The 26,546-nt window shown below is 39.1% G+C and overlaps 1 protein-coding gene across 1 annotated transcript in view; it reads left to right on the forward strand.

The window, feature by feature from the left end:
- Positions 1–26,546, forward strand: part of FSTL5 (follistatin like 5) — a 570,868-nt gene that overhangs the window by 407,547 nt on the left and 136,775 nt on the right. The window contains exon 7 of the mRNA XM_006156498.2: positions 21,260–21,426. Coding sequence (XP_006156560.1) covers positions 21,260–21,426 — 167 coding nt within the window. The remainder of the gene's footprint in view (positions 1–21,259; positions 21,427–26,546) is intronic.

Genomic DNA, 26,546 nt, shown 5'->3' on the forward strand with positions numbered 1-26,546 from the left:
ATGAATTATACATACAGCCATGCCCCTCACTTGCAGTTTTACTTTCCTAGCATCGTATGATAAATATTTTGAGAGACAGAGACCACATTCATAAGGTTTTTTTGAGAGGTTTTTGCTAGAGGGTGTGTGCACTCGCCAGAAAGACAGAGAGAGACAGAGAGACAGAGAGTGAGAAATCACCCCCCAGGGGGATGGCCACGCCGCAATCCCTTCTTCTCCATTCTCCTCTCGAGATCTTGGGCATGCACACCTACACGCACAGCTTGAGTTCAAGCCACCGGGTCTGGGACTCGAACCGTGGTCCACTACATGGGAGTCCAGCAATGTAGCCATGATGTCATCTGCTGGCCCCATTTTTTTTATAGTGCATTGTTATAATTATTCTAGTATTTGCTGTTAATCTAATAGTGTGCCTAAGTTATAGACTAGAATTTATCATAGTTATACAGGGGAAAAGCATGGCGAATGTAGGGCTTGGTTTGCAGTTTCCAGCCACCACTCGGTTCTCGGGATTTATTCCCAGTGCCTAAGGGAGGGCCGGCTATGCTTCATGACAATATGTTTTGAAACCTGTTACAGAATGGCTAAATTGAACTAAGTAATCTAAGTATTGCCTCAGGTGTTTGTTGTATCTTATGGTAAACTGGGGAAGGGGTATTGGTCAAAGGATACAAATTTTCAGTTAGACAGGGAAAGTAAGTTCAAGCCCTCTGTTTATTGTCCAACCTGGTGCTTATAGTTAGTAACAATGTGTCCTATACTTGAGCATCCCTAAGATGCTAGATTTTAATTGCAGTCTTCCCAGTCTTGAGAAAACCCAGGGGCAAACTTGACTAGCTCATTAGTGATACACACTTGCAGATTGCACATGGGAGCAACAAGGACCTGAGTTCAGTAGGAAATATTTGCAAGTTTCCAGCTGCCTTTCCTGCCCTCCGACTCTCCTACAGTATGATTCTAAGAGCACAGAGAGAATTAATAGGGTCTCTAATGGTAAGAAACAAGGCATGTCTCAAGCACTTGTTAATGATTGTTTTAAAATAAAGAAAAGCACCATGTTGCAAAGTGGTAGATGTTGAAGTCTATCTTAAAACATGTATTTTCCTCTGCCGTGCCAGACTTTATTGACTTGAACTGCAGTCATGTGAGAGTCCATCACCTTAATGACCACGCCACCTGCTGGCCTCAATGTATTTTAATACATATTTTAAAATATTGTGTCTTTAATATATTTTTTAAATCAAAAAGTATTTTTACTGGGTCAGGTAGTGGCACAGTGTTAATAAAACGTGATCCATGCGGGAAATTTCCTAGGTTCAACCCTGTAACCTTCCTGAGCAGACTAAACACACGTGTGCTGGCTGGAATTTAGAGGAAGATCTATTAAATGACAGGGTTTTAAATGCTTAGTGTAGAAAGGAGTTAATGTGTGAAATAAAATGTGAATTTATATATGGTAACTATATTCTTGAGAAACCTAACAACAAACTTAAAAACTATATGATTGAAGGACAACTTCTTTTTTAAGATATGTTCTGTGTGTGTGTGTGTGTGTTTGTGTGTGTATGTGTATGGAGTATGATATATATGATTAGTTTCCAAGTACTATTGTGAATAATTGTGAGTTTAAGAGTTTTCAGCAAATAAAATGTCACACGGTAAAGTTAGAGTTACTAGGAGTGGCAATTTGGGTAATTTAATACACAAGGAACTTTCACTTGGGAAGTGCTTACTGCGGACCTGACCCAGGCACTCCTGGCTGAGCACCCCTGATGAGCTTAATGCTTGCTGTATCTAATATTAAATTGATAAGCAATACTGGGAAATATTCTGTTCTGTGTTCCTTTGTATCACTATTTTCCAATAAATGGAAAATCAGTTAATAGGTATTTAAAAACATGACATGATACTTTGCGTAGTCCACATTATAAAAGTAAAACAAGATTTTGGAGTGTGGCAACCTTTTTTATAGAGAGAATATATATAATATGTTTCCACATGATTTTTAACAAAAAGCACTTTTTATTTTTTATTTTTTGGAGAGGTTTTTGCTATAGGGCATATGCACTCGCCAGAAAGACAGAGAGAGAGAGACAGAAAGTGAGAAATCCCTCCCCAGGGGGGAAGGCCGTGCCACAATCCCTTGGGCACGCAGGTACATGCGGCTGGTGCTAGTTTAAGCCACTGGGTCCGGGACTCAAACTGTGGTTGACTCCATGAGAGTCCATCGAAGTAACCATTATACCAACTGCTGGTCCCAACAATAGCCTATTTTAATGGAGACAATGAATAATTTTTGATTAATTTTTGTTTTTACTTTTTTATTGAAGTGGTTAAAAGCATGCCTGTTTAGATCCGTATCTGTTAAGTCAAATTGCTATGAAGTATCCTACTGTTTCTTTTACTTATTCTTTTTTTTTTTTTCAGAAAGATTTTTGCTCTAGGGAGTGTGCGCTCACCAAAGAGAGAGACAGTGAGAAATCATCCCCCCCCCCGGGGGGTTGGCCATGCCACAGTCCCTCCTTCATTATCCTCTTGGGATTTGGGGTTCACATGCACATGCCCGCCCCACATGAGTCCCAAGTTGCCAGCTCTGGCACCCGAACTGTGTTTGACTAAGTAGGTTTCCAGCGACGTAACTGTTACACCATCTGCTGGTCCCAATATCCTGCTTTTTCTATGGTCTCATTTTTTGCCTTCAAATATATTTGTATAACATTAATCTTGTAATGGTTGTAACAAATAAATAAATTCGGATGACAAAGCTGATCTCAGATATTGAGTCTTAAGAATTCTGGGTGGTGGGGCCAGCAGGTGGCATAGTGGTTGAAGTGCTGATCTACCACATGGCTAATCACAGTTCGAGTCCCAGGCCTGGCAGTTTGGAACTTAAGCCAGGCATGCACTATGTGAACCCAACATCCTGAGAGGAGAATGAAGAAGGGATTGCAGCATGGCCATCCCCCATGGAGAGTAATTTTTCACTTTGTCTCTCTCTGGTGGGCAGAAATGCCTTATGGCAAAAATCTCTCAAAATAACAAATGCAACACTAGCCACACCCGGTGGTTGTGTATTTTTTTTTGAACTACCATGTGGTTTTTACAGCATGCATACAATATACAATATACAATATACAATCATGGAGGCAAGGGTGTTCCCATATCCACCGTCTTTAATCTGTAGCTTTATATTGTGTCATGCACATTGCTTCATTGTTCTACTAGTCTGGGTTTACGAATATGTATTTTAGATTTTCTTCAGTAGCTTCTTTTACAAATACATTTATTTAATTTTTCTAGTGAATACTGTTCAGAAAAAAATGTTCAGATGAGCAGGATAAAGACCCTGTACTTTAGTAAAGCCTCCATAACATTGAGAATATTACTACAAATATCAAGTTGACATAAAAGAATGGGAGTTTTTGTATGTTTTTTTAAAAAAGCCAGAAAAATGTAGATTTCAATATTTATTGTACTGGACCTCTCTTCTCTCTTCTCAATTAACCAAATGCTCCATGGCAAATCTGAGCTTTGTACAGACAGAACCCTACAAGTTATAAATATGAAAAACTCATATGAATATATAATTAATCTGTACAATTTAAGTCCAGAACATTATTTTTAGCCATTAATGTATAGGACATCTATTCACACTTTCTGAGTTAATGGTGTAATTGTCCACATCCCTGGTCTGTTTTGGTAATGAAGATGAAGTCGCTTCATTCTGAGTTCATAGGCATCCCAGAAGTACTTAAGTGTTGGAATTTCCAATTGCATTGAAGTGACACAGGATTTTTAAAGACCTGTGGTTTTAAGTTAGTAATTTTGTTTAAAATCATTCCTAGAAAGTACTAATAGAAGTACATAGTTAAGATAATTCATATACAAAGAAGATGAATTTCTAGAGTTGTAAGGATCTAAAAAAATCATTGTATGGTAACATCGTAGGCTTATAAAAATTCTTCAGTCGATGACTGTATTGAAAAAGGCAAAAGTAAGCAAAAAAACGTGTGTTTTTCTTAAATTCTAGGTAGCTTTAGGATTATTGACCAGAAATAAATGCTACTGTTCCTCTCATTAATACTTTGTTAACTTTCTCTCTGAATTGTGAATGAGGATTTGTGAAGGAGTGAAGTAAAAATTAGTGTCTTTTTGTTTGTGTGTTTGTTTTTGACAAAAAGAAACTTGAAACTTGAGAAATTGCACTAGATGTGTTAAGCAGACTTGGAAAGCTTTGTTCTAGCCTATGCAGTGGGGGTCGAGGCTGCAGTGAAGGAGGGGCTGCAGCTTGCTAACTGCTGGAGTCAGCAAGGAGGGCTTAGTGGAAGGCATGGGCCAGGTGAGGCTGGGCCAGGGGAGCAGGCCCTCTGCTGACAGCGGAGGCCCTGCCTCTCCTAGAGACCCAGATAGGGCAGGGCCTTCCCTGATGAGTACATTTCAAAGGAAAGGCCCCAGAACAAGGCAAGGAGGTTGCAAACCGGCAGGAGGCTGAAGACTTGTATTTCAAAGGGGCACAGAAGTATGTACAACTTCAAGACTAAAGTAAATCCTTCAGGAAATCAGAGGCCATAGTTAGGGATGAGCCTGTGGGATATTCTAGGGAAACTGACCAGTTTGGGATCTTGGTCATGTCAGGGTCCCTCTGCTTCCCAAGAAGAAAGGTATAGCTGAGCAGGGTTACTTGGGGCGGTCTCCTTCTCAAAGGGTTTTTGTTAAGCATTTTGGTGGTTAAAGACACATTTGAATTAAAATGTGCCTTATTAAAATGTAAATTCCCTCTGGGAGTCAATCTCCTTCACAGATCAGTACTCTTGAGTGATTTACAGGGGATAATCAGATGAGTTCCTTCTGGCCCAGAGGGTGCCCAGGGAACTTGTGTTCGGATTGGATGTTAAGAAGAAGGAAGAATGACTGTTCTTCTATGAGAGACCAGGAAAAGGTAGACCTGACGGGGTGCTGCTACCAGACACCGGAAATTGCGGTTGGACAGGACGAAGGTGACGCGCTTCTTCATGTTGTGTGCGACTTCAAGTGTAGCAACTTCAGCATTCCTGTGGAAATTCATCTTTTTCCGTTATTTACCTGGAGCCTAGGGTAGTCAAATACTGCAGTGTTTATAAACTGACCCATTCATAAGTGGGAGCAATTTCCATCTTACTTTTAGAGTTCTGAACAAAGGGAAGCTGCAGAATCCAGCAGATCGTATGTAAAGAATGCAAGCGTGTTGTCGGACTGTCACGGAGGCACGGTCATGTGTCACCAATGAAGCAACATGTGGAGTGAGCCAGAGAGGACAGTCTAGAGGCAGCAGGCAGTAGGCTCTCAGAGCATCTCCCCCCCCCTGGTCTGCCTGTGCGGCAGAGGCAGCCTGAGAGAGCGGCTCAGACTGCGTGGTAATGAATGAGCGTGGGCCTGCTCCAGTACACCTTGATTTACGGGAGCAGGTGGATGCCAGAATGGACCCACCGGCTTCATTTGCCAAGCCCAGGGCCATGGGAACACCAGCTGCGGTGCAGTAGGCACTGCCCTGCTCCAGTCTGCAGCCACCTGAGTTAACGCTCCAGTTGCAGGCGTGCACACGGATTCACACGGCGAGGCTGGGAACAAGACTGTGTCAATAAACTTGGAAGTGACAAGGAAGAGAAAGGTCCTCTGGACAGAAATGTCTTTAGAGTTGAAAAGGGCAATTCATTAGCTGATTAGAGCCTGACTACCTAGAGGAGAACAGACTCCCTTCTTTGTGATTTCCTGCTCATCAATCTCCTGAAGCTTTTGACCTGTGCCTTAGGAGGGGGATTCCCAGGCTCACAGCTGACAGGGTTGCTACACCCGACGCTTTCCTGTCCTAAAGGAATAAATTGGCATTCCAGTACCGACAAAGGCATCCTGTGATTTTGATTAGCTAGTCAATCCCCAATAGCCTAATTAATTCTGGATGGATTGTTGAATTTGCTTCTAGATTTGCATAGCTGAGGCCCAGTCTCTGGGCCCTGTGAAGAGCTGCCAAAACGGACAGCCAGTTCAGTTCCCTCCCGTTCTCATCCGTGTGCCACGGCACGCCAGAGGGACGCACTGTAGAGCTTGGTCGTCACGGCGAGGTGTCCTGGGTGGCAGTGTGCGTTCCCAGTCATAGCAGCATGTTAGTGGGAAGATACAATCTCTTTCAGCCGAATGTTTTAATTAGGTAGACAATGCTCTAGTCTTCTCCAGTCCGAAAGGCGCCGATTCCATTATAACCGTGGAGGGAAGAGTTTGTTTCTGTGCCCTCCTTCAACTGCAATCTGAAGCATAATGAAAGCATTTCAGTGTGTTAAACACAGAGCGAGTGACACGTCATTTGACTGATGCCAACATTAGCACCCTGGGTTTTCTGTGCGATAGTGGAAGGAGGGAACGTGGGCTAGCATTCTTTCCTTCATCTGTACCGATTAACTGACCGTCTTACCCTGGCCGTCGAATGAGGATCCCCAGCACACGCTTCCTGCCGGAGTCTCCACGAGGATATGCACTCTCTTTCCCAAAGGAATACATCCATTTCCACTTGGAAGTATCATAGTGAAACTTTAAGAAGTATGTTACAGATTCAGGAATTCAGCACTGTGTGCATTCCGTGTTTCATGAATGTAGAATATGATGTTAAATTTTCTCAAATCATACATGGTATTTACACCAACAAATCATGCAGGAAAAAGGTACTCGATTATTTCAACGTGCCCTTGACCTTTTTTGATATTTATATATAATATATATGTATAATATATACAAAAGAATGCTTATTACTGCATTTGGCAACTCTTTAGAAGTTCTGATTATTTCCTCCACAAAGGAGAGAGACGGAAAGAGAAAAATGCATTCCCCACAGGATCCTCCTCCCACAGCCCAACCCCAGCCTCAGCAGCCCAGTCATGGCATGTACATCATGCCTGCTATGCCCAGGAAGACCCCCGGTGCAAGCCCAAGGCCTTCCTGCATGGGTCCCGCACAGTGGTGTTGGCGTGTCCCAGAGGTTCCTTTTCCTTGCCACACAGTACATGTGCTGAGGAACAACGTCGATGTATCCGTTTCTCTGTAAGAACAGACTCAGATGAGGCATGAGCAGCCCATGGTTATGAGTCTGAGATTTCCTCTGTGGATAATTACCGTCCACGAGAACGATGCCAATATAATTGTACATGCAATTCTGTAAACATAAATAATTAATATCAAAGTGATAATACTAGTGTTATACTTCCAAACGTAGGGGAATAGTGCTATCCTAACCGGAAACACTTCTGTAACACTGGCAGCCTCAGGGTGCTCTGTTGGTAAGGGCCAGGCCCAGTAATAAGTATTTTAATAAGCATTTAAAAATATTTCTAATCTTTACATTAATCTTAATAGTTAATCCCAGTAATCTTCATAATAGTATTTTCATTATAAAGAAAATTGAAACTAGCAGTTTTAATACAATCACCCAAATAGTGTATTAAAAATCAAACTGAGGGGACTAGCAGTTAGCGTAATGGCTATGTCGCTGGACTCCCATGTAGTTGACCGCGGTTCACATCCTGGACCTAGTGACTTAAAACTCACGCCGGGTGCATGTGCGTGCATGCCCAAGATCCCAGGAGGAGAATAGAGGAGAAGAGATTGCGGCGTGGCCATCCCCCCTGGGGGGTGATTTCTCACTTTCTATCTCTCTGTCTCTCTCTGTCTGTCTGGCGAGCACACGCGCCCTATAGAAAAAACCTCTCAAAAAAAAAAAAAAATCAAACTGAGGTCGAGCCCAGCAGATGGCGTAATGGTTATGTTGCTAGACTCCCACATAGTCCATTGCAGGTTGAGTCCCAGACCCAGTGGCTTAAAACTCATGCCAGGCACATGTGCGTGCATGCCCAAGATCCTGAGAGGAGAGTGGAGAAGGTATTGCAGCGTGGCCATTCCCTCACAGTGGTGATTTCTCACTTTCTGTCTCTGTCTCTCCGGCAAGCAGACACACCCTATAGCAAACATCTCTCTTAAAAAGGAAAAAGAAAATCACACTGACATAATCTTCAAAATCATATGGCAAATCCTTGTCTTCTTTATAATGTAGTTCATGCTGCTATCACCAATGCTATTCAGCATGCATGGCCTGCAAGATGAATCCCTATTTATGTCATTTATACCATAGACTTCGTATTTAGAGCGGCTTTAGGTTTATCTCAAAATTAAGAGGAAGGTACAAATATTTCCCATACATCCCAGACCATGCAGGAGCAGAGCTTCCCCGTTATCAGTGTCCCCGACAGGAGCGGTCTGTCCACTGGAATCAGAATTCATGGTTTGCGTCAGGGCGTGGTCTTGGTGTCGTGCGTTCCGATGCTCTGGACGAATATGGGAAGGCCTGTATCTAGGCAGAGCCCTAAAACTCTGTCCCGTCTTCCGCCCTCCCTCTCCCACGCTCGGCAGCGACCTTTCTATTGTCTCTGTGTTTTCACCTTTTCCAGAACGTCCTTGGGATCCTGCAGTACCTAGCCCATCGGCGCCCATAGGCCTGGCCCTCTCCACTTGGCAATTCACGTTTAAGCCCCTTGTGTCTTTGCATGGCTTGGTCACGCATTTGCTTTCAGTTGTGATTTATCCTCTGGTTTGGGTGCACCTCATTTTGTATATTCTTCGGCCTGTCCGAGGGACATCTTGATGGCTTCCAAGTTCTAGAAATGATGAAGATAGCAGATACGAGCAGCCCTGTGCAGGCTTCGGTGTGCACATGTTTTCAGGTCATTGGGAAATCTTGGGGCACCGTGCTGCATGGTGTGCTGAGACTACGGTTAGGTGGAAAGAAACTGGCCAGGTCTCTTCCAAAGTGGTCATGCCTCTTTGCATTTCCACCGACAGTAGGAGTTTCCTTGTAGCTTCTCATCCTTGAGATGTTGGCCATTCTTCTGGGTGTGCCGGCATCTCACTGTGCTTTAATTCACACTTGCCCAGCAACGCGGGGCACGGAGCATCTTTCCATGTGTACCTACTGGTCGTCTGTAGACCATTCTTTGGTGCGGTATTTGTTCTGGTGTTTTGCCTATTTTTCAATGAAGTTTTTTGTTTGCTTTTATTGAGTCTAAAGACTTTTTTCGGATAACAATTCTTTGCCAGATATGTCTTTCACAAATATTTTCCCAGCCAAGGTCATCTAGATTTATCCTGTATTGTAATCCAGGAATTTTACAGGGTGTTTTTTGTTTGGTTTGTTTGACATTTAGGTCTGTATTCCATCTTGAGTTTATTTCCATGCAGGTGTCAGGTCTGTGTATAGATTCATTGATGTGGATGTCCAACGATTCCAGGACTGTTTTTGAAAAAGTGACCTTTTCTGCTTTGCATGGTTTTTGCTCTTTATCAAAGACCCAATTGACCCTATGTAAGTAAGTCTGTTTGGGGGTCTCTGTTCTAGCCCATTGATCTATTTATATATCCTTTTACCAGTTACTTACTGTTTTGACTACTGCGGCTTCATAGTGAGTCTTGAAGTAAGTAATCAAGTAACGTCAGTCCTTCACTTTGTTCTCCTTCAGGACGGTGTTGATTAGTCTGGATTTTTTGCCTCTCTATATAATCTTCATAATCAGTTTGTTGATAACTACAAAATAATTTGCTCGAATTTTGATAGGGATTCATTGAATTTCTCGATCAAGTTGGAAAAAAATAACATCGTGCCGATATGAGTCTTCCGTCATGAACATGGACTGTCTCTTCATTTATTTACCTCTTCTTTAATTGCACTGATCAGAGGTCTGGAGTTCTGTAAATCCATAAATCACATGGATCTGATATGTGTTATATTCCATTTACATGTATTTCATTTTTGGCAGCACTTACAGAAATGGCATTGTGTTATTAATCTCCAGTTCTACTTACTGATACATGGGAAGGTTACTGACTTTTGTATATTAAACTTACATTCTGCAACTCTGCTTATAATTGATTAGACCACCAGTTTTTATTGTTATTGCTGATCCTTTCAAATTTTCTGCATGGCCATTCATAGCATTTGTGAACAAGATATTTTAATTTTTTCCCTGTCAATTGGTATATATTTTCCTTCCTTTTTTTGTGCTATTGTAGTAGCTAGAACTCCCAGTATGATGTTGAAAATCAGTGGTGATAGGAGACGTTTTCGCCATGTTCCTGATCCTTGAGCAAGCTTCGAGTTTCTGACATTAGCTACGCTGTCAGCTGTAGGTTGCTATACATGTTGTTTTTCAAGTTAAGGGAGTTCCCTTTAGATCCTGGTTTACTAAGAATTTTTTTCCTTTTTTTTTTTAAAACCATGAGTAAATTTAAGTTTTGTTGAACTCTTTTTCCGCATTTGACACCATCATGTGATTTTTTCTTCTTAAACTCATGTATGTGATAGTTTATATAAATTGATTTTGAATAATTAATTAGTCTTGCATACCTAGGATAAGTTCTGGTTGATCATGCATTTTTACATTCACCTTTATAATGTTTTGTTCAAGATTTTTGCATCTGTGTGCAGAAAAGAAGTTAGTCTGCAGTTTTTAAATCTCTTTTTTCTGTTTTTTGATATTAGGGTAATGCTGGCTTCATACAATATGTTGGGAAATACTCCCTCTGCTGCTATCTTTTGGGAAAGTTAGTAAATAGCTTGCATAGTTTCTTCATTAAGTGCTTAGATTTACCTATGAACCCACCTGGGCCTAATGTTTTCTCTTTGGGAATATTATTAAGTATTGATTCAATTTCATTGGTAGATATAGGTCTATTGAGATTGTGTATTTTTACTTTTGTGAACTTTGGAAGATTGTATCTCTCAAGGAATTTGTCCATTTATCTAGGTTATCAAATTAATGGGCATAAAGTTGTTCATGGTATCCTTTATTATTTCTTTTTTGGAGGGAGGTGTTGCCATAGGGAATGCGTGCTCTTTAGAAATGGGGGTGGGGGGAAGAGAGCGAGTGGATGGGCATGCTGCAGTCCCTTGTCTTCCATTCTCCTCTTGGGATTTTGGGTGCACACACACGCACATGCACCTGGGTGATTTTTCAAGCTGCTGGGTCCGGGATTCAAACTGTGGTTGGTCATGTGGGAGTTCAGCACTTACCCATCATGTGAGCTGCTCATCCCTCTTTTTCATTCTTTTATGTCTATCAGCAAGATTTCCATCTTCATTTCTAATGTTAGTAATTGGTGTCCTCTCTTTTTCTCTTGTTTTCTTTTTTTGTTAACCTAGTTTGAGGGATAATGATTTTATCTTTTCAGTGAACCAGATTTCAGTTTTATTGCTTTCTCTCTGAATTCTTGTTTTCACATTTATTAATTTTTACTAATTTTTGTTATTTTTAAAAATTCTGCTCATTTTGGATTTAACTTATTCTTTTTTCTAATTTCCTAACGTGAGAGTTTAGAGTTATAATTTTACCTGCCTCACCTTTTCTAAGATATATTATCAATGCATTCAGGTGATTGCTTTACAAAGCACATATTTTCTGATATAACTGCTTAGATTATTCATTTTATTTATTTATTTATTTATTTATTTATTTACCTTCTTTAAATGTATTTATTCTCCAAACAATACCCCTCCATGTCACTGGCACAAATCAGGGGGTATCCTGGAAGAAGAGCTGGTTACTCATGACTACTAATTTTTTTTTAATTTATTTGTTTTTTTTTAGAGAGATTTTTGCTATAGGGAATATGTGCTCACTGGAGACAGAGAAAGAGTGAGAGAGAGTGAGAAATCACCCCCTCCCCCCCAGGTAAGATGGGCATACCGCAGTCCCTTCGCCTCCATTTCCCTCTTGGGATTTTGGGCACGCATGCACACGCACCTGGCATGAGTTTCAAGCTCTTGGGTCTGGAATTTGATCTGAGATTGGCCTTGTGGAAGTCCAGCACCACTCCGCCACCTGCTGGCCTTGTCACTATAATGTTAGAATCCTCATCTTCTCTAATACGTAGACTCAACACCTGTGTCTTTTTTAGATGATTGCAAAATGTCCAAAGATCAATTGTATTCTCTCTGCTCATGCATTAGACCAAGGATCAGTTGGATCACGAGAAGGATTCACTCTTCTCGTGCGTTGTGATCAAGGATGTGAAGCCTTTCTGCCTTTGCATTTACCATCTTTGGTGCACAGGATAATAGTCTCATCAAGATCACAAGATGATGAATAGAACTTCAGCTATCTCTTCCTCAGAATTACAAAGAGAGAGAGAAAAAAAAAAACAAGCTATAGTTAGGACCACAACAGCATCTAACTCAGACATTTGTAATGAATATTAAAAGAATCAAATACATATAACAATGCCTGAACAACACTATGTGTTCAGTAAGTGCTCACAATTATTTTCTCTTATCTGTATTCTACACGGAGCAACTCATTTGCAAGTAGATATTGAACGATATAATATTCCTTGCAATATCATGTATGTGCATGTATGTGTACATGCGTGTACATGTGTGTGAGTGTGTATGTGTGTGTGTGTGTGTGTGTGTGTGTATCTCAGCCCATATACCTATACTGTTAAAATAAGTACGTTGTCAGCACCCTCTTACTTTTCCAAAACACAAAGGTAAAATTGACTGGACTTCTTTGAGTAGCTACTGAATTCTCTCTGTTGGATATAGTTTTTGTTAGGTCTGGTTTCAACTAGAAATGATTCCACATAAAAGTAATTACTTTCCAAGTCGTTAATGTCATACCTATCACTGGATGAATAGACTGATTCTTTACTCTTTGCAGTTTAAAATTCAACAGTATATAATTCATCTAAGAGAAATTAAATAAAATTGAACAGAATATTTGAATGGTAATTGCACTATATTTATAAGACCGCTGAAGGAATATCAAAATCATGAATTAAAATAAAAAAAGAAAATGAGTCTCACTATTGTTAATATGTAAAACTGCTTGAAAAAACATCAAAATACAGTCCTGTATATAGTATTGCATTGTCCTTATTAGAGGTATGAAGAGAGTAAAAATGAAGTTTCAAATGTGTATAAGAACCTTTGCTTCATTGTTTTACAGAAAGGATTTTATTGAAAAGTCTTTCACTTCCATCACTTCTCAATCCCAGCACTGCCATGTTACTTTAGTGGCTGAATATGCTTATTTATATTTGTGATTGTAAGTCCTTATCACTTTAAGAACTTTCAGCAGAAATAATTCCATTCTCATTTGCGTCTCTAGAATTTTCTTCTCTACTAGTCATTTTCCTTCAGAATAACCTCAAGATTAATTCTTTCAATTTCTTAGCAAACTCTTCCCATGTTTGCCTCTGCTCTTTTCTTCTCTGTCCAGTGTATAAAGGTATTTTGAAAAGTTATGCATTGCCACCTGTGCTGGCTGTTCATGATCCCTAAGCACCCACCTTTTCCAGGTGATAGCTCTAGGCTTCTGCAAGACTTGTTGCAAGTTGACCCTTGGGAGCATAGGCTGGCCAGGCAAGTTACCTGTACTAGGTTCATTTACCAATGGAGACAAAAAAGTTTAAGTAAAAATTCATATTCTTTTTCAAGGTATATAAAAATGTATGCTGCTCCAATTTCTTCCCAACATATATTGTCATTAAGCTTCTTAATTTATGCCAATCTGAAGAGTTTGGGCTTAACTGTGTCTTCCTGATGGCATAAATAGATGGGAATTTTTGCAGATTTTTTACTTTTTTATGCCACAGGACTTGTGTGCACATATCACACACACACACACACACACACACACACACACACACATACATATACAAGTACACCCCCATCAGGGCCTGGTTATAGTGCAATCTTTTTCCCTCCAATTTTACAATCTTTTTTTTTTTTTTTTTTTCTATGCCTCCCCCATTTTATTGTTTCACTAAATATCTTAATAAATCTAAATATTTTCAACAGCAAGCACAGCTGATATGTACATATCCATGAACACAAGTCTGACTTTAGGCATAAACCTCAGTGAATAGAATGAACATACTATAAAGTAGCACCTAACTAGGGCTATATAGCTTAACTGCAGTCATCAAATAGGTATTTCTAATGCCTTTTTTTTTTCTTCTGAAAAATTTTTTTTTATTAATTTACATTCATTCCCTGAGCATCATCACAACATTCTAAATGTGGTTTCCCATCTAGAATATACTATATAGTGGCTTAATAATGCATGTTATCATCCATAATATTCCATTTCTACTTTCATATATATGTTTTTTTACCCCATGTCTAGCCCTCTGCCCTATTCCACTCTCTTATTACACTATCTCTGCTGTCTACAGTTGTCTTCAATCCCTTTTCCCCCAACATTTCGTTGGTCACACAATATCATAAGTAATCTAACTACTTTCAATAGCAAGATCAGCCGATGGTTTCAAGAAAAGCAGTTTTGAACTGGTAAGGATATTTCTTTGAAACTTAAAGCCTAGAAACAGGTTAGTATTCTGTTCAAATAGTCGGAACATGAATCTATTGATAGCTGAAGACAGGACAAAAGTCCTTAAAACCAGACAACAAAGCTTAGAAGAAAAGCAGCAATATTTTAGTCAAGTCGTAGAATACTGTTTCATCAGTTCAGTCTCATGTACTTAATCTTTCTTCTGTATCTGTTGAGGTTCGATGTTCCAGATTGAAATCTGGGATGTAATACTCAACTCCAGCTTTTGGCCCTACAATTAAGTTGCCCATTTTCTTAGTTTCTGAACTCTTATTTCTGTGTGTCTGCATTTAATTTTACTGACATAGCACTCCCTTAAGAACTTCTTGGAGATCCGGTCTGGTGCTGGTAAATTCTTTCAGGTTTTGTTTATCTGGGAAAGTTCGTGTCTTTTCTTCCCAAATGAACGATAACCTTGCTGGGTACAGAATTCTCGGTTGAAATTGCTTTTCCCTTAATACTTTGAATACATTTTCCCATTCTCTCCTCGCTCTCATTGTTTCCGATGAGAGGTCTGCCGTTAGTCTGATGGGATACCCTTTGTAGGTAACTTGCCTTTTTTCTCTTGCCAGTCTTAGTATCTTGTCTTTGTCTGTGGTTTTGGTCAATCTGGCTATAATGTGTCTTGGAGAAGATCTTCTTGGGTTGATTCTATTTGGGGTCCTCTGTATTTCTTGGGACTGAATCTTTGAGTGCCTCTCCAGGTTTGGAAAATTTTTTTGTAGGATTTCATGGAATAGATTATCAATGCCCTTATGAGTCTCTTCACCTTCTGGGATGCCTATTATCCGGATGTTTGGACGTTTAATTGTATCTAGTACTTCTCGCATATTATTCTCAAATTTTTGGGCCCTTTTCTCAGTCTTCGTGGTGGATTTTTCTCTTCTACATCTGAGATTCTATTTTCTGTATGATCTAGTCTGCTTTTAATACTTTCAAGGGAGATTTTGACTTCTTGTATTATAGCCTTCATCTCTAACAGTTCCATCTGATTCTTTTGTAAAGTGTGAAATTCCTCTTTTAGATCTTGCATGAATTTCCTTACCTCCTGGAACTCTTCAACTCCTTTCTCCTTTCTCTTCAGCAGTTCCTTGTCTCTCTTCTCTTCCATCTCTGTTAGCTTTGCCATTATGAATGTTCTGAATTCTTTATCAGACATTTCCATGATTTCCATTGAACTGTGTGTGGATAAAGAGGAGCTATCCTTTTCCCGTGTGGGAGAGGTATTTTCCTGCTTCCCCATATTTCTTGTGGTCCTGCAGCGATTTCTAGTCATCTGGTGGATGGTCGGTTTCTTCCCAAACACGCGAGTTTTGGATGCTGGAGGCCCAGTTATCAGTGGGACATCTTCCTTTCTCCCCAAATGGCTAGATCACAGGAGCCATGGAGCTGACTGCCTCTTGAAGAAGGGCTGTTCTGGGCCAATTTTACAATCTTGTTGAATAAATTTTGCAATCCTGTTGGGTTTGTTGCTAATGTGTATTGTTTTTGCTCATTCTCATCTTATCTTCTCTGGCACCACATCATACTCTAGTTTGTTAGGAGTCATAAATATAAAATTGCTAATATGATTAGATGACTATAATGATATTAAATTACTTCAGAGTAAGGCTTTCTTTCTTATTAAATACTTAAAAAGTGGGCCGAAGTCCACTCAGTCATAGCAGAATGTTGTACTTTAAAATCCCAGCAGAAAGAAGTGAGTGGTCCATTATTATACCTAGCTCAAATGCCTTAGAGAAACAAGGGGCTAACTGAGAGAAGTCAGCCTCCCATTTCTTCCTCAAGAAGGAAAAATACCCAAAGGCATGTGATACTTCATGTGCAATCTTATCTCTAAGTTAAAATAATTTTCCAGATAAAGGCTGGGTAATTCTTTATAATACTTTTTTTTTTTTAAAGGGGGGGTTTTGCTATAGGGCCATATGCTCACCAGAGAGAGAGAGAGAGAGAGAGAGAGAGAGGGAGGAGAGAGATCATCTCCCAAGGGCTATAGCCATGCCACAGTCCTGTCTTCAGTCTCTTCTGGGGATTTTTGGCCATGCACATACACATATCTGACATGATTTTCAAGTTGCTGGATCAAGACCTCAAACAATGCAATCAGCCATGTAGGATCCAGTGCCTTAACTTCCATGCCACCTAAAAATTCTTATATTTTCAATGCTTGTAAGACTATATTATTAGCACTTAGCCATATTTGTTTCTTTCTTTGCTATAATTGCTTTATGTTTTTAGTGGATGAGTGAGTTTAAATTATCTATTGTAACCGACAGAAAGGAGTTTCTTAGGTGTCTCTTTTAATGTTCTTATTTTTATCATTTGAATTGTAATTGAAATATATTTTACAGATAAGCATTTAATATAAAAAATTCTAAGCAATTATCACAATAAAATGGCGTATTTTGGCATATCTAAATTAGATAAACCGTGACATTTATTTTGAAATCACACCTGTTTCTTGACAAAGAATGGTATTAGAATTTCCCAGTTAAAGAGCTTCTTATTGAATAATTGTGGTTCTCTCGTAATGAGATTTATTTCATCCAAGATTTCTAAGTGTCTTTTTGTTATGATCACTTTTGACTTTATATGGTATTATTATCTACTTTTAATTAGCAATTCCTTTCATTGGAGTAGACAAATGAAAAATACATGTGATTTGGAAATATTGTTGGTACAATTTCTTTTAGGCTTCATTCTTTCAATAGGAATTAAGCAGGATTAGGGAAATATGATTATGACACTCATGTTTAAATAAATGAAATGAAATATTTAACATGACTTTGTGCTTAGAAAGTTTAGACGATGTAGATATTTAGAACAGAATCCTGGCTATGATAAGGTCTGCTATACCCATACATTTAAGAGAAATTTTCAGTCTAATTACTATATCATCCTCTTTTAAACTGGTGTTTCACAAATATTCATAACATTATATTCTTTTTCTATATTATGTTAAACAATCACATAGTATTTTTACCTCAGCTCCTGTAACTATTTCTAGTGCCTACTTGCTATTGAAATAAATGATTCATCAATACTCACCAGTTACGGTGTAAGTTGTTAGTAAACTATACTTGTCTCTTAGCTTTTCTAAGTAGTTAAAAGCAAAATGGTATACTGGATGGCATTAACAGCCTTCATAACTACCACACATAAAGAAGAAGCACTATCAGAGCTCAGACTCTAGTCACTGAATACTTGGGAAGCTTCCAACAGGAGGAAGAGTTTATAGGTCAAAGAAGTACTGACGTGTTTCAAAACACTCAGCACCATCTGTCATACCTATTCTACCATTTGTCACGGCACCCGGTGATTCAGTGCTAACTAAAGATCATTAAGCCGCATTATCATTAGAGCTAAGAGGGCAGTAAAATGATCAGTGCTGTTTGCCGCAAAGCAGTTGCCAGTGTATAACTAGCATACGATGTTTGTGGATAAAATGCGACAAAATAAAATATGCCATCATGAATGCATCTCCATGCAAGCACAGATTAACCGTAATTGACAGAGGATTAGGTTGTCCAGATTTTTCTTTGAAAATCTAATTTCTAGATTAACAACTGCAACCACTAAAATATGCACACACGCTTAGAGAACAAAATACCTATTGTAATACACCTTAAAATCAACTTTAAGCTGGATGATAGCTTAGCTCATAATTATTGTTTCAGATTACTAATGCATTTCTAGATACTGTTCATTTATCTACAAAACTGAAAAAAATTACTTCTTAAAAAGTATTTAATTCCTCACTAGAGTATTCTTTTTTTTTTCTTTTCTTTTTTTTTTTTGAGAAGTTTTTTTTTGCTATAGGGTGTGTGCGCTCGCCAGACAGACAGAGAGAGACAGAGAGACAGAAAGCGAGAAATCACCCCCTAGGGGGGCATGGCCATGCCACAATCCCTTCTCCTCCATTCTCCTCTCGGGATCTTGGGCACGCACGCACATGCACCCGGTGTGAGTTTAAGCTGCCGGGTCTGGGACTCGAACTGTGGTCGACTACATGGGAGTCCAGTGACATAGCCATTACGCTAACTGCTGGTCCCCCACTAGACTATTCTTGATGAAAAAAAAGGGTAAAAGTAGTTAACATATGTAGATTTGTGACATAGTTAATAACTATCGCAAAGACTAGTAAAGATAGAAATGACAGTTTTCTAGCTAAAAGACATCTTGCTGCTAAAAGTATTTAAGAAAAGAAACACCTAATTTTGAGAAGTAGCAAGTTAACATAATTGGTTTGATGAATGTAGCTCTATATAGCAGTGCAGTGAAGAGAGAAAACATGCAGCATAAAATAGCCAGAAAAAGTTCTAAAGAATTTTCAAAATTAATAATTTAATAATGCATATTACAGAGAGATTTAAAATCATTAACACATGTAGCCTTAAAATTCAAGAAAAAGTTTTTCGGTGCATGTTAACATTCTCTAAGTGAATAGTTCATTATTTATTTTAATTATGCATCCTCTAAAAACAAACAAAAAACTTTTGGAAAGATGTTTTATGTAATCTTATGGTAAGACTCAGCATTTACTCTTGAGATGATCACAGTATTGAATTGTAATATGTAAGTGTAAGAAGCACATATAACTCAAATGGCAGGACCTGATACCGGACAGGGATTCGGGAAGCCATCCCAGGGGACTTCGTTGCGATCGTGTTTCTAAATGTCAGAATAAGCAGCGTTAACGTGGCTTTAGAACCAGAGGTCCCACTGTCCTTTACATGATGTGATGAGGAACCAGAAGCCGGAATTCAGGACTGAGCGTGGAAAGTTATTTATCATTATGTTTCTCTGTAAGTTCTTCCTTATGCAATGTTCTCTGTTTCTGTAAATTTGTGATATTAAAAAAGATACAAAATATTACATTCGCGATCTTAAACTTTCTATGCCTAATTGATCAAAGACATTTTCTTTTAGTAATATTTTAGTGTATGTGTGTGTGTGTGAGAGAGAGAGAGAAATTATATATGATAAAAATAGGCTGAAGATACGTACTTTGCTCTTCTTACTCAGGAAGCCTGTGAATGTGGGTGAATGCCACTGGGGGACCTGAAACTGGCCGCACCCAGGACCAGTGGGGTGCTGGCTGCCATTTCTGCCTCGTTCCCCTTCTCTCGTTTGGTGATGGAGTGCCCCAAGGGATACATTTAGGCTGAACTTCTCCCTCGTAGACAGCATGACACGATCGTAACTTAAATAACCATGTCTTACGTTTAGAGACTAGATGTCGCATGACAACTCACGAGTGTCAGTCCTTTCCTGCTATTTTCATCAGGGGATGGTGTATCAGCCTGCGTTGATAAACTCAGATCACGAAGCATGAACACTCAATATGTTCAAGGCCATGGGGTATGTGCGTGTGTTTGTGTGTGAGATGTTCAATTCTGTCCTCCTGATGGAAAAAAAATGTGCCATTTTTATCATTGCACTTTGTGATGACACCAGAAATTCAAGAACTCTTCACTGATAGTTCTATAAAATTCAGTTGAGAAACATCTCTGCTCCTCCTCAAGAGGAAGATGGGATTAAGGAGGAACGAAGATAGAGTGGTCGAGGGGAGAAGAGGGGCTTGGGAGGACCTGTAGTTATCACATGTGATCTTGTTCATCACACATTGAAAGCACCGTTTTCTTCACTCAGTGCCTCATGAAAAATATCATCTGCCACAATGAGGAATCAGGAGCGATTATTCTAGCTCCCCACATTGAAACTGAAATTGGAATGTTCCTTTGTGTTGTCTGCCCTGCCTAAGGCTGAGAAAAGTCAAAATGCAAGACGCGATCCTAGTGTAGAAAAGTTAGTGACACTCAGAGCGTCAGTACCCCTTTTCTCTTGGATAGGAAGTCGTTGGGTCTAATCCCAGTCATGTCTTCTGATACTTGACCATGGCAGGGTTGTTCATTTTCATGGTGTGTAAGGATTGCCTGAAAACAGGAAGGGAAACCAGATTTCAGATAGTTCCGTGATTCAGTGTAATTATCGGCAGAAGCGTTTCCACGAGTTATTTGGAAACAGGATATCTGGGGCAGCAGGTGGCACAGTGGCTAAGCGCGGCTGACCGCAGTCCATGTCTCAGACCTGGCTGCTCGAAATTCAGGCTGGACGCATGTGTGTGTGTGCCCAAAATCCCAGGAGGAGGATTGTGGTATACCCCCCGGGGGATGATTTCTCACTTTTCCTTTCACTGTCCCTTGGTGAATGCATGTGCCCTATGGCAGAAACCTTAAAAAAAAATAGGATATCTGACTTAAAATTTTTAAGGGTCAGGAAGTGTCAGTCCTGTAGCAACACTGACAAAGACAGTGAGTAGAATTTCGCTTAGTTGCTATCTGACAAACTTGAGTTTTTTCTCCTCCCACTTTCTCAATAAATCTTTTTTCTTTAAAGTCAATGTGTATTTCCCAGCAGAAGGAAGCATTTTACTCGTTTTCTGTGCTGGTGTCCTCTGAAGCCAGCCAGCAATGAGCTCACCTCACCTGCGGTATAAATCTGTCACGGGGTAAACAGCATCGTTTTTATTTCAGGGCCAGTGACACACTACATGTCGGTCTGGCAGTTAAATAATGTATCTCTCTTTTGGGTGCCAGGATTATTATCACTCTACTTCTGATATTTATCACATGTTTAATAGTTCGTCGCCTGGAGAGGATGGTTGTCAATCAATTAAATTGAAATGTCATTCTGACCTTTTATTGGAAACAATCTAATCTTTCTTCATTTCATCACGAGCCTTTATTTCTTGTATTCAAATTAAAAGTCTTAATTACTAATATCTAGAAACTCTGACCTCATTAAACTTACAAAAGCAGGTGCTCTTCAACATTGCTGACGCCTTATCTTTACAGAGGTCATCCAGCTGAGTCTGCCCGAGGATCAGAGGCTGAGCATTGCTGCAGCCACCGTGGGACAAAGTGCTGTCCTGAGCTGTGCCATCCAGGGAGCCCTGAGACCTCCCATCATCTGGAAGAGGAACAACATCGTCCTCAATAACTTAGATCTGGAAGACATCAATGTGAGTACATGAGTAGCGTTGCTTTATAAATTTGCGTATTTCATCAGATATACTCTAGACTAGGTGGAGTGGAGGCTGGAGATCTTTTTTTTTTCTTTTTTTCTTTTTCTGGAGAGTTTTTTTTTTTTTGCTATAGGGCGCATGCGCTCACCAGACAGACAGAGAGAGACAGAGAGACAGTGAGAAATCACCCCCCAGGGGGGATGGCCACACCGCAATCCCTTCTCCTTCATTCTCCTCTCGGGATCTTGGGGGCACGCACGCACACGCGCCTGGCGTGAGTTTAAGCCACTGGGTCCGGGACTCAAACCGCAGTCGACTTCATGGGAGTCCAGCGATACAGCCATTACACTAACTGCTGGTCCCGAGGCTGGAGATCTTAATGAACACTGCGTATTGAGTATAAGAGAATTGTCGGAACGTTGGTCTCGCCATTCTTCTGACTAGAGGTGCACTATAAACCATTTGGAATGATCCGGATCATTTGCATTGGTGTGATCAATGAGTCATAGGGCAACATGTTGGTGAGAAGATGGATTGGCCCAAAATCTAGAGGAAGCCTCTGTTAAGTTTAAAATGCAAATGTTCTTATCCTAATAATCCACATTTAGGAAACATTTTTGTAGTATACCAGTATGTGAGTTCAGGTACACAGTGATGTCAGAGTCACAGCAGACTGTCATCAACAGGGAATGTGACAGTGTGAGGGAGTATGTCTAAGTAACAGAATTCTCTACAGCTACAAAAATCAGTGGGAGGGGCCGGTCTGTAAGTGCTAGTTTGGAAATATGATGTTTGTATGTAGCTTATTATCTTACAGAATGTGTCTATTCATCTAGACATAGACACTGCTTATTCGTAGATAATGTTTAAACTAGTTCTATGAAATGACACACAGTATTTGTTCTTGCGACAGAGAAGAATCAGAAATAGAATATAGACTTTCTTCCAAGAAATAAGAGGGAATTTCAAAGGAGATCGTGGCCATGGGGCAGGGGGATGACCTTTGCCTTAATGACTTTGAGGTTATGTGGACTCTGAATATTTTTACTGTTACTCAAGAAAGCTATCACCTTTTGTCTTAAGTTTTGTTGCCTCATAAAGAACCCCTAAAATATATTCCAGCAATCAAGTCCTTTCTGTTTCATCTTCCAAATATTTCTATTTAATATCCCAGTATATATAAAAAACAGAAGGTAACTCCAATTATTTTTTATTTTTGTGGATGTTTTTCTAATCATGCTTACATACAAGAGCTTTTCTCAAGGAATATGATAACAACGTTCTGAAGAATAGTGTTCAATTATCTACAATGTTGAAAACATGGTTCTATAGAGCCGTGGTCCCAGGAGCATTCTGGATTCTTTGAAAGCAAGACCTTAGAGAAGAACCATCATAGATTTACTTAATGGGTTAGGTCAACCTTTACCTCCATCCTTACAGGGGTTAGGTCAACCCTTACCTGCACCCTTACAGTCAAGCTATTATTTTTATTTTTTTCAATAAGGCCATGCATTTTAGGGTGCTGAGATTTGAAGACTTTAAAGATAAGCTCATTTAAATTGTTGCAGTAATTGAAGAATATACTGTGAGTGATATTTTGTGGACTGCTTGTACATGGATATTATAAATTATTTTACTTCGTAATTCTCAGCTCTGTATAGACATTTGAGATTTCTAGAGAAATGATTATTTAATAAGTGAGGTCTCTGAAATATACATAAACATTATCTAAGTTCTGGCATAATAGTTTTTTTGAATAAAGTTATTTTGGATGGAATTTATAGTTTGAACACATTTTTTAATTAGTTTTTTTTTAAGAGAGATTTTTGCTATAGATGTGTGCACTCGCCAGAGAAGACAGAGAGAGACAGAGAGAGAGAAAGCGAAGAATCACCCCCCAGGGGGATGGCCACATGGCAGCTGCAGTCCCTTCTCCTCCTTTCCCCTCTTGGGATTTTGGGCAAGCGCGCACACGCGCCCAGCATGAGTGTAAGCCAACGGGTCTGGGACTCGAACCACAGTTGACTATGTGGGAGTCCAACAACATAACCTTTATGCCATCTGTTGGTCCCAAGGCTGAACAAAGTTTGAGGCTTTAAAAAAATATTCAGAAGCTTTCTGTTTCACTTTAAGCTCTATTTTATTAGGCTGAACAAATACTCATCATCCATAATGTATACAGAATTGATGGTCTTTAAAAATTAAAATAGCAAAGCACATCTAAAAATAGCTTGGAAAAAAGGGGAAATTTATTCCATTTCCCAATATACTCCTAGCATTTTTGTTTAAGTACTGTGAATCAACTGTCACTTTATTAAAATATATTGGAAATGTATTTAACATTATAAATACAACGTGAAAAGAAAGTGATATCCCTTTTTTGTTTTATTTTAGACATTTCTGCTTAAAACCTGTCAGCACAAGGGCCGTATAAATGCAAGGCTATGATAGGTAGGGCTGCCTACAGGGGTCTGGGGTGTTTTCTGGTCACTCAGCACCTTTCACACCGCCTTCGGTGTTCTGCCAATTCTCTCTTTTGAGTTTTTGCTTTCCTGAGTTGGGAAACAGGCATCCTCCCTCATTGGCCTTCCTCACCATTTGGAGCAGATAAATAAATAAGATACAAAGAGGTGGATGTGCAAGATACCATTTCACGAAGGAGAACAGAAAAATGCAGGTGCATTAGAACATGCGCTCCCACCTGCTCTAGGCGTGGGGACGGGCAGGGGATGCTGCTTTCAAGGGCAGCCACGATGAACACTGTAGATGTCCTGTGTTCACCTGCCACAGGGTCTCTGATAGGCCAGGCTGAGCGTGCAGCTGGGCCACCTTTCCGGTTTCTCAGACTCCGAGACTAATGCTCTGCTTTCCTGAGTATTCCGGGGGATTACTAATACTCTGTTTTCAATTCCTCCCTTGCTTAAAACTGGCTAGAATAGATTCTGTGGTTTGCCTCTAGGATGTTTATTGTCTAATTCATTTTGGGCTTTAATTTAGTTAAGAAACATCTATAGTTATATATGCATAAAATAAATCTATTCATTTTTAGATGTAGGTTTCTAATGTGTTACAAGATTTTGCTGTAGTAAAATACGTTCTCACATTGTTCACGGCAAAGGGAATTTTCAGAGCATTCAGAAACGAGTTGGTTTTACACTCTATTAGTTTATTAGTTTGCATGATCTATTTTGATAAAAGTGTATTTAACTTACAAAGTTAAAATTATAAATGCCTTTCATGTCAAAGAAAAGCAAGGACATTTTCTTAGTACATAGCTATCAAAATTAACATGGGAAGATAACATTAAAATATAATAAATAAAAGTTTCAGTACATGTCTGGATTATTAAAGCCATTGAATGCCAAATATAAAAGATTATACCTTATTTTAAAAACACAAAGAATTCAGAATATGGAATGTACTTTAAATTTATGAGTAGAATGCCCAAGTCATATCTAGTTTTCAGGGACTGAAAGGAATGATTTAATAGTATTCAAACCATGCCTCTCAAGTTTAATGTTTAAAGCAATGAAAAAAATACAACTTTTCACTTTGAAAGTGTAAATGTTAACATTTTTATTTACATGGAAGAGTCATTTTTGAGCCCAGTAGGCTATTCATTGCTAACAGTGCCCAAATTTTATATCACTGATAGAAATGATTTAATTAGCAATTTTGCATTATAACATTTTAGAAACCTATAGTGCTGCTTTTAATGTGGGACATATTGAAGGATACCATCAAAACTAATTATTTATCATTTATTGACTCATTTTAGTTTGTCAAGAGCATGTTCATTCACCACCGAGAGAGAAGCAGAGAGAGAGTGAGAGGAAATGAAGAAGCATCCCTTATGGGGGATGTTCCTCCATTTCTTCCTTTTTTGCAGAATTTTTGGCATGTACACACATGTGCTCAGCATGTTTTTCAAGTCACCAGGTCCGGTACTGAAACCATGCAATTGACCATGAGGGATCCAGCCACCTTAACCAACGCATCACAGGCTGGCACAAAAACTAGCTACTTCAGAAGAAAGTTACGGACTTTTCCTTCTCTAGACTATACACATTTCATTTTCGTCACCTAAAAATGTAGGCATTTAGTGTTTGTAATAGAATACATCATTCACCATGTAATTTTTATTGCTGATTTATTTTTAATAGAAGCTTGAGGCCATTGTGGCTCTTAAAATCCAAGTGGAATCAGAGAATATTTATGATTCAGAATCTTCCAAGCCAAATAATGCAGAAAGCATTGTCATGACTGAGAACGCTGGATTTCTTCTATGAATGTAAAACATGCAGCGTGTATTAACTTTGCACTCAGATGCATGTTATTGTAGGCTCAACAGCAACTGTAAATTGGAGAAATTGTATAATATTGAATATTCCTGAGTGCACTGTTTTAAATGGATATTCTTCCTAGATTACTTCTTTTCTGCTCATACACTAGATTACTACATGTCATAATTCACTTCTCAAAAGGTCTTAAAATCACTCACTTAAGTTATATTTTTAGATATTATAAAATGTCTTTTAAATACCCATATTCTTTTGGAACTTATTTTTGAAGCTGTCAATATGTAAAAGGCAATATCCATTTGAGAACAAGAAGCAGAAAAATATTAGTTTCCTGAGTACCTCGTAATTTTAAGCTTTGTTTAAAAAATTATGAAAATTCTTATTATTTAAGTGTTTATGAGAAATATTAACACAGAAGCATGACTTTGATGTGATATTCTCTTTTCTCTTTCAATGAGAATCTTGGCCAAGTTCTGTTTGTATAGTCAATGGACAAAGCACGTTTTCAATATCTTTCTGAATCATGACTACAAATAGTGTGTTTAAGCGAGAAATTCTGAAATCACAGGTCTAGTTCCAATTTATCTTTGGGTGCCATTTTTCCCCTTGGAATATGCAAAACCCAAAATAGTACCTTTATTCCCAAATCTACATTTGCATCTCTAGTTACTCAGTGTAAATATAGCTGAGAAATTAGTCCTACTTGGTTTCCCTCATTTTTCCCTTTCAGTCTAATGACACAAAACCTTACAATTTTGATATTTTTATTGACTTTAAATTCCTCCTCTCCTTTTACTTCCACATGCCTGCCCCAGT

This window comes from Tupaia chinensis, unplaced genomic scaffold (genome assembly GCF_000334495.1).
Source record: "Tupaia chinensis unplaced genomic scaffold, TupChi_1.0 Scaffold000494_1, whole genome shotgun sequence".
Classification (NCBI taxonomy): Eukaryota; Metazoa; Chordata; class Mammalia; order Scandentia; family Tupaiidae; genus Tupaia; species Tupaia belangeri.